The sequence below is a fragment of the Danio rerio genome, chromosome 25 (assembly GCF_052040795.2).
Source record: "Danio rerio strain M-AB ecotype USA chromosome 25, GRCz13ab, whole genome shotgun sequence".
NCBI lineage: Eukaryota > Metazoa > Chordata > Actinopteri > Cypriniformes > Danionidae > Danio > Danio rerio.
The window spans coordinates 26,335,273-26,345,000 of NC_141045.1; the positions used below are offsets into that span (position 1 = coordinate 26,335,273).

The 9,728-nt window shown below is 33.7% G+C and overlaps 2 protein-coding genes and 1 pseudogene across 25 annotated transcripts in view; 2 read left to right on the forward strand and 1 right to left on the reverse strand.

The window, feature by feature from the left end:
• brsk2a (BR serine/threonine kinase 2a) overlaps positions 1–8,497 on the reverse strand; it is a 312,045-nt gene extending 303,548 nt beyond the window's left edge. For all 23 annotated transcript variants that reach the window (XR_015526514.1, XR_015526511.1, XR_015526510.1 and 20 more), the window contains exon 1: positions 8,088–8,497. Coding sequence is in view for 12 of the 23 variants with exons in the window: in XM_087312364.1 (XP_087168490.1) it covers positions 8,088–8,181 (94 nt within the window). In the remaining 11 variants the exon portion in view is untranslated. The remainder of the gene's footprint in view (positions 1–8,087) is intronic.
• Positions 1–9,728, forward strand: part of LOC147837710 (uncharacterized) — a 633,655-nt pseudogene that overhangs the window by 514,160 nt on the left and 109,767 nt on the right. The gene's annotated exons all lie outside the window — the stretch shown is intronic.
• LOC147837713 (uncharacterized) overlaps positions 1–9,728 on the forward strand; it is a 977,861-nt gene that overhangs the window by 201,346 nt on the left and 766,787 nt on the right. The window lies entirely within an intron of this gene.

A 9,728-nucleotide genomic window follows, 5' to 3' on the forward strand; every position in this document is an offset into this window, starting at 1 on the left:
ATGAAAGTATGCAATTTCGGAAACGTCTTATATCTAGTAAGAACTTGATAAGCTGGTTCAGGTGTGTTTAATTTCCATTGAAGCTAAACTCTTCAGGACACCAGCCCTCCAGAACTGAGTTTGGACACCCCTGGCCCAAGCAATCAAACTGGCATCATCAAAGAGGAACTGCTGTTCCAAAGCAGAAATAAATGGCCAGATTTTATTTTTATTTTTTAACAGTAGATTAACTTGCACAGAGATATATATTTATTATGTATTTTTTTTTTATTTTTTATTTTTTTTTTGCACTAGGATTGGGAAACAAAAACCTGATCGGACATCCCTATAGTTTTTTTGTTTTGTCATTTTATGAGCATGTCTGCAAAAAAAAAAAAAAAAAAAAACTCTAATTTTAAAAATAAAAAAACACCCAAAACGCACATGCTTACAAAATTCATAAGGGGTGCCATACTATAACAGAAGGGAACTTACACAGAAAGTAAGAGAGAGAGAGAGAGGTTGTAGTAATTGAATGTTATTATGTGGGAGAGGTCTGAGCACCCTACTGAGAGAATCCCATTAGTGGTCAGCGAGATTTAATCGCCATGTATGAAATAATTTAAAAGCTAATTGAATTGCTCTATTCCACTCAGCTAAGGGTGATTCTGCGATCACGAGTGGACTGTGACACACAGGAGCAGAAAAACTTTAAGAAATGCACCATGAAGCAAAAATAACATATGTACACAAAACACATGGGCATGTTGTTCGCCTTTGCAGAAGTTCCCATGGCAACTCATGTCACACATTAGTGAGAGACAGTGATGTCACAAAATGGTGTTACTCATCAGCGTGCATGTTGTTCATGCAACTGCTACAATTTAATCTATGAAAGTGTTTCAGTCTAAATTGCTTTGAAATAATATGCAGCTCATCATTTTCAGAAATGTATCCATAATCCTCCATGTTCAATTTTTTACAAAAAAAAAACATATTTGATCATTTCTTTAAAAAAAATACTGGGTAGGTACAGAATAGCAACAAAATTGCATTCTACAGTAGTATTGTTATAGCTGGCATTATTATGCAGAATGTAAATCTGTAGTTTCGCCAAAGCTGACCTACAGTACTTCCCAAATTAGTATTTCCCAAAACATGCAGTATACAAAAGATGACATTTGACTCAATACTATATTACGCACTGCTACTGATTTTACTTCTCATTTGTCACACACAAAATTATGAAATTCAAGAATTATCAGTTAAATCAAACAGTCAAACAACATTATTTATTTACATTTAATTTATTTTTTATTATTTAAACTGCCAAAGGCTTACACAAAACATTTGATTTAAAAAGCAAAACGGAAATAATGTCACTGTTTAAAAGGTTTGCATGAAACAATAACTACCGTTTCAGTTACAGAGCAGAGACCTGGGATAGCAGTCATGTGGGGGTTATCTCAAACTACACTACAAAAATAACAGTTATAGAGGTGTTTATTTCTTTTAAATGCTGTTGTTTATCTTAAAAGGCAGATTTTCAACAAATATTTATGATGAATTCATAGGTGTATATATATAAAACTGGCAAAACCTTTTTTTTTATTATTATTAAAAACCTAGTCTAAGAGGTATGGTATCTCTTCAGCCAATTTATTGAACAGCTAGTATCTCTAAATGCTGAAAATTAGATACATGGATTTAGGCTCAATCCCAATTCTATTTTTGTACCGCTGCCCCTTCCCCTTAGCCCTTACAACAGAGGGTTACAGGGAAGGGCTTCAAAATTTACCCCTAGGAATTGGGACAGCACTACAGCACTTGCACACGTCATTGACACGTATTCAAGTGTCAATGTTGTGGGACTACAATACAGGAGTTATGATTATGGATTATAGATTTTTTTTAACGGGGGCTAAGGAGTAAAATTGGGATTGGGACTTAGACTTACAGTAGCTAAAAAGATTACACGTTTTATTTAAAAAAAAAAAGGAGAGTGGAGGTAAGGAAATGACTAAACAATGGCTTCTTGTTCTCAGTCAGTGGCTTTATTACAGATGCGGAACATTTCAGTAATGAACTTCAAATTATTTCATATCAACCTCAAGCAAGTGTATTACTGAATGCAATACTATTGTTCTTCCCTTTTAGCACAGATCTCTATTTTGCTGTTCTGCTTCTGTTTTTGTTTATACTGAAAAAAAGATTGTATTAAATTTGTAATTCAAAAATGTATAATTCACTAGCTTAAAAAAAACATCATATGTATAAATATATATTCAATTGTTTATGTAAATTTATTTAAAATAGTTAGAATTTTGAGCAAATATACAGTAAAATTACAGTTGATTTATCAGGGCTCGCCACAGGAATGAACTGTCAATAACTCTGGCATATTTTTATATGGCTGAATTCCCTTCCATCTGCACTATTAAAATGTGTTTTAATGTAAACATTTTTTCATCAGCCATTACTGCAAGCTTTTATGTCATATAATGCTTTAATTTGCTGCTCAAGAAACATTTCTATTTTTCCCCCCCGCATTGCTCAATGTTTTTATCATGGGTATTTTTTTTTTCTTGAGTGAGCTCAAAAGAATAGTTTTTCTTTAAAATATAAATATTTTATAGAATTTTAAATGTGTTTTTTTTTTCTAAATAAAAGTACTCATTCATTTTTTATATTCTAACTTACCACAACAATAAAGTGGATGACTATTGAAGCAAGTGGACATTTTGTCTTATTAGTGGAACAGAAAGGGTTTGTTGCAAAAGTATGTTTACATCATCAAGCTATGGTGAGTGCTTCAGAATCCATCAAAACAGCAATTCAAGAACAACTAGTGTTAAATGGCACCAAGCTTGATGATGTTGTTTATCGAATTTACTTGACAATGTGTCGTGGATGTAAACAGAGAGGCAGCACAGATGTGTATCAGTGTAACAATCGACGGGAGACCAAGAAAACAGAAAATCTCTCATAGCGCTTGGAATTGAAGGAAAATTGAGCGTAGCAGCCCCATCATTCGGTGACAATTTCAGGGCTTTTGCACTTGTCAAAAACCTGACGACAAAACAGCAGCCTCTGATACGCTGGGTTACACCCCAAACAGAGCTCAATAAACCTGGCCAACAGACCTGCTGCATAAAACAAGAAAGTAAACTTAAATAGACATTGTGCCTAAAAATCAAAAATCTAATCACTCAAACTATAGTCATTTATTTCTTTGGTAGAATCGAGCAAATTTATGGAAATATTAGGAGCTTGACACACCAGTTCACATTTTCTTTTAAGGTTGATTTGCTTGCTTTATGAGGCACTGCCATGTAAATTATCTTGACAAATTGTCCAGTCAACATTTCATAAGTATCATTCTGGAAAAAACAAAACAAAAAAAAAAAAAACTGTTCTTTGTAGTTGATGAAAGCAAGTCACATAACTTTTTCATTTCAGTTTTCAACAAAACCACACAGCAAACTCTAAATATCTATACTTGATTCATTCATTTTCCTTTGGCTTAGTCCCTTGTTTATCGAAGGTCACCACAGTGGAATGAACTGCAACTATTCCGGCATATGTTTTACACAGTGGATGCCCTTCAAGCCACAACCCAGTACTATAAACACCCTTACACTCTCGCATTCACACACTCATAAACTATGGCCGATTTGATTTATCAATAGCCTCACTATAGTACATGTCTTTGGATTGTGGGGGAAATAGGAACACCCAGAGGAAACTCACATGATCATGAGGTGAACGTGCAAACTCCACTCAGAAATGGCAACTGACCCAGCTAGGATTCAAACCAGCGACCTTCTTGCTGTAAGGCAACAGTACAAATATCTATCATCTACTCAAAAACATATTATTTTAATAATACAGCATACACACCTGAATGTGCTCATAACTCACACTTGCATACACAATTTAATACTGGTAAACAACATTTGGTTCACTTCACTGAAGTCTAGCAGCTATACAGCAAGCATTCTACCAAAATAAAAACTGCAAAATTAAACCAAGCAAGCACTGTTGCTATAAAATCAACAACCAACAGCTCTGGGCTGTGATGGTTTATTTGAATCCTTTGCAGTGTTACAACTTTCTCAAAAGCCACAAACATTCAGAATGTCTACTCTAATTAACAGCAACTTAATAAAAAAATATTCAAATTTTGCACACTAAAATGCTTGAAAAAAATATGAAAATATGAAGCATGCACTTTTTTGTTATACTGTCCCAAAACACTGCAATTTCTCTATCAAATTGGAAGAGCTTTTACCAGCTCAGAGGTCAATGAGAAGGAGAATAAACACCTTAATTGCTTTATTGTGCCAAGTTAATGTGCCTAGAAACTGTTAAAAATGACAATGTCAACAGAACAGAACGGAATGAGAAATGAAGTCATACTGTTTTTGTCCAACCACACACAAAGCCAAAAACAGTTGCACATAAAATCAGCTGATAAAAATATTGACAATAAAAAAGCACTTGACATGTTTTGATTCTAATTAAATAATAGATTAGATTACTTAATTGAATTAAACTATACTAAAACAATTGTAATTGGAAATGTTCCAGATATTACAAATTATATATATTAATATCCTGAATAACTGAAGTTGTCTTGTGGAGCAATTTCAATTAAACCTAAATATACAAAATGCATCCTAAACAAATCTGGACAAGATACAGATGAAGTCAGAATTATTAACCCTGCTTAATTATTACTTTAAACATAGGGAAAAAAATTATGGAAATACTTAATTTCTTAAAAATAATTTCTCTGTTAAACTTAATTTGGGAAATATGTGAAAAAGAAAAGAAAATTAATGTGAGGGCTAATAATTTTGACTTCAACTGTAAGTGTAATTCATCTTCCATAAACCTAACTGCAACCACCCTGCCTGTGTTAGATCAGCGAAGTGAAGTGGAAATACACAACTTGTAATGTAATGTGTCATTGTAGCAAAATCACACTGTTCCACCCCCCACAATTTCACAACAGCACCAAATATACAGTTATATGTTATTGTTTGTGCAATTAAAGTAGATGCTTAAGTTAGAATAAGCCACTAACATAACCCTATACCATAATTTTAAAACAGACTGCAATACTCCAAAGAAATTCACTCCATTACACAATAATTAAACAAAGTACTTTTCATTAGAAAAGGCTAAAAAGATACAGGAGCAATATCACACAAGTAGTAGCGTGATATGGCTGTATAATCGACACTGGTGGGATGCATGCAATGCCTTAGTGTCCCACCAGTAACGATATACAGTCATATTGTACTGCTATGAGTGATATTGATTTTATCAAGAGTTTGACAGCGTAATCGCGTACATAAAGTAAATCAAACACGAAGAGCCTCAAAAATCCTTTTGAATTAAAAAACTACTTTCTTCCACCATTCATTCATATCTGTAGCTGACCTCAGAACAGCAGAAATCGTTGCTACTTCACAAATGTCACGTTAGAGCTAGTATTTGAGTGATTCTCTAGCGTAATGCCTAAAGTAATGACAAGACAGCTGATTTGCTCACATTTTACATGAAATGCCATCAGTTTAAGGACATTTCCCAGTTGCAATTGGGATAGCACTACCAGATTACTATGGTATAAATGCAGCACTACAGCATACAAAAGAGAGAGATCGACTTAGAATGACACTTACCTGTTTTATAATGATTTAATCAGATGTAATTCGAAAATAAGCTAAGGGCTTATTATGCAGTCTTTGTCACCATTTTCTGGCAGAGCGGCAACCATCTTTGCTCTGCTCAGTATGACAGGCTAATGCCGACGTGCTGTATCTCCAAAATTATTAATTTTTAAAATTGGCACTATCCTTATATAATAAACTGCATAGTTGCATACTAAACAAGTACATCCTCGCCTAAAAAAAGCCTCAAAAGTACTTCATGTTGTACAACAGCTGCAATATTTGTCAAACTGTAATTAGTTTATTGGTCCTACTGTCACCATGTGGACGGAGTAAAACAGAAGGGTGAGGAGGCTATACGAGTGCTGTTGTTGCAGAATATCACACAGCTATCAGCCAATCAGATTCGAGAACCAGGCAGAACTGTTGTATAAAGTCAAATATGCAGCTTTATTCCTAGTTCCAACTGCCTCCTTTTATTTTAGTTTGTCACTGTTATGCATGGTTCAACAAGTCCACGTGAAAGACTGAGTGAGCCAGAGACTTAACATGAGGGATTACAAACACACGTGTGTTTGTGTCGGATCCTAATCACATAATGAATATGGCAATGTGCAGGATGCCTTGATCAGCCAAGGCCTTCCACTTTACACTATAAATAACAGCTAACAGATACAGCTTGCATAAGGAAGTGAAAAATCACTGATGATTTGTCTTTCAAATTCTTAGATAATACCTGTAAAGTGAGTTGATTATTACTAAGCTGTAGCATTAAACATGATTGCAAACGTCCAACAAGCATCATGCAGATATGGTGATGTGGTAGACATGGAGAGTTTATTTAAGCTGTTGCCTGAAGACAAACAGACTTTGATTTACAACAGCTGAAAGACACTTGGACAGCTTTCTGAATGTACAAAATATCGGCAATAAGATTCCATTAGTTAGTTCAAATAAAGTAAAAAATTTGCAATATATATTAGTAAATAAATATTAGTTTATAAAATGCTGTTCAGTGTTCATTAGTTAAATAAATAACTCTAGCAAAGACATTTTTTTAGTTTTAATGGTTAGTTTTATGTTAATTTATTATTTATTGTGAAATATCATCAGTGTCATGAGCCAATTTCATAATGTTTTTAAATCAACTACGTCAACATGTTTTTGGTTAACATATATGTTGTTATTCTCCCTAAATTCAAAGAGTAAGAATCAAATGCTTTTTGTCTTCATTTTCTGCATTTTATCTTTTGTCGAGGTGCTTGTGCAGAGCTATTCATAAACTTTTACATGTGCCTAAACTATCTAGCAATAAATTAAAATGAGAAAAATCCTGTCTTTACATGAACTTGACTTCAGTCTGTTTTCACAAGTGTAATGATCAAAAAATAACTTCTTTTTTTTTTACTTTTGTGTATATTACTGACAGAATATCTTTACCCAGAACACCACTGATAAAACCGCCATGGTTCATGTTTAAGCAAACAGCCTGCTCTGTGTATTGCAAGATTTTAATTTCAGCTAATATCCAGCAGTCAACCTAAAGTTCAATACAGTCATTATACGAAAAGCATCAACTAAAGTTCTTCTGGAGAAAGGGTCAAAGAAAAAAAAATATCCAGCATTGTACAATTTGGGGATGGCAAACAGGCCTAAACTGCAATGAAGTGTTGCATCACTTTTCTTGTGCAGTTGTATGGTTCCTGCTGCCCCGCCAGATTGTGCTCCTCTTCCGGCTCGCATAATTAGGATGTGACAAAGTAAATTGTATGCCAAATTATCCAAAAAAAATTATATATATTTTGTAATGTATAAAAATGTGGTATAGAATAAACATTTAGTGTTAGATAGATAGATAGATAGATAGATAGATAGATAGATAGATAGATAGATAGATAGATAGATAGATAGATAGATAGATAGATAGATAGATAGATAGAAAGAAAGAAAGAAAGAAAGAAAGAAAGAAAGAAAGAAAGAAAGAAAGAAATTGAGGAAGTACTTTTGTGAATTTCTATACTGAACACTTTCAGGCATGGAATCATACACGTTTAAAGATCCAGGTATGAATCACAGCAATACCATTCCAGCTATTCTTAGAAAAGTTCAAGCTATTGGGCAGTTAGTGATTAGCGTGTATGCATAAATGCATCAATGCATGTTCTAAAACTCAGGTAGACAAGTTCAAAAGGACGCATACACGCTCCAGGGTTGCAACAACCAAGCTGAAGGTTGCAGAGGCTATTTGGTTTAATCTTACTGAACACGGAAACGAATCAATGACAGATGCATCCACCTGTCCGTCATGCAAAACAGTAAACAACAAACGATATCAACTGGACTCATATCAACTGACTCCTCTTACTTGGAGATTATAATCCAATGGCAAAAGCAATGCATATTACAGTCAAAATGCCTTAAAGCACAAACCTGTCTGTCCTTTCCCGAGGGTCTTTTCTAAGCGGTATGGTCCCACGTAATTGGCATGAGGGGTAGTGCTATTTTCTTTCCCAGACAATGACATGTTTCCCGTCTAAACACACTTCACGCGGCGTTGCAGTTCTTGGGATACAGCAATCCTCTTAATTCTGCGCTGCACCGGAGGACGCGCTTTACTCCAATTTAACGATGTCTCTATCTTTTTTTCCAGTCCGTATCAGCCCGATAGTCTGTGGTTTAAGTGGGAAAAGGGGTTATTTTAATATGTCCTGTTCCTTCCTTTTTACGGGCTGAACCGGGTGCTTTAAAATCCGACTGGCATTGCGGAGACCTGCACAGCTCGCGTCCGCCTGTGCAGCTTGCTCTCTGTTGAATAGCCGGTCTGCGAATCCACCAACGCTACTACGGTGAAGGCACACTTGTTAATATTCAAAAGCTAAGCTTTCGCCATTGGATAGTCACTAAACTACGTCAGCAAGGTTAAATTGCCCTTTTTTAGAATAAGAAATCAACAAACACAGCTATTTTGAATTAAATTTTTAAAGGTTATCAATCATAGTGTGCTTCTTAGTTTGTTTGTTTTTTTAAAGATGGGTTGCTTGGCTTCTTTAATATATATATATATATATATATATATATATATATATATATATATATATATATATATATATATATATATATATATATATATATATATATATATATATATAAATAAAAGATTAATTAATTAATAAGCATTACATTATTAACTTTAAAAAAATATTTACTTTTTTGGAAGTGTAAAAAATATTTATTATTATTTTAATTCTTTATTAATAATTAAATAATTTAAATAAACAAATAACCAAATCTCTGAAAATAAAGTGAAAAGAAACAGAAAATGTCAATTTGCAAGACCCTTAAGGACCCTTTTAAATGGTATTTAACATATTTTTTTGTTTTTGTTTATTAATTGCTAATGCTGTTTTTTGTCATTCACATGTGCTCAGTTTTTTTAAGCATAAAGTCTATGCATATGACGTATGCAGCTGACATATGACAACCTTCAAACATGTACTGTCTGTTTATGTTTTAACATTAAAACAACATTGATACAAAGTTTAAAGCTGAACAGTAAAAAAAAAGACAAACCCTTATAATTGGAGTTTGAAACACAAGTGATGTCAGCAAAAAAAAAAAAAAAAAAAAAAGATGTTCTTTGTCATAGTAGGATTATAACTTTTGGTTGAAAAGCTTATTTTTGAGAGAATTTCTTAAAAAATGTTAAAGTTTGTTTACATTATATTTATGAAATATTTGACTATTTTTTATTATATGTTTTTGTCTGGTATTATCTTATTAGAGAAACAGGTAGCCTATTTCAATTGCCTAAATTTCAGTGCTGTAAATTTGCTGAGTAGAGTGTGCTGGCCACAAGTTTCATTTCACAACCTACTGATTTCAGACCTGCGCACAGGCATGAGCAGGTGCTGGAAGTGCAGCACCAAATGACACGCATCCCTAACTGTGACAGCACCTATCTTTGAAAAACCCACTGCAGTGCCAGGGGTCATTTAATTGCTCACACTTACATTTACAGTTGAAGTCAGATTTATTAGCCCCCTTTGATTTTTTTCTTTCTTTCTTTTTTTA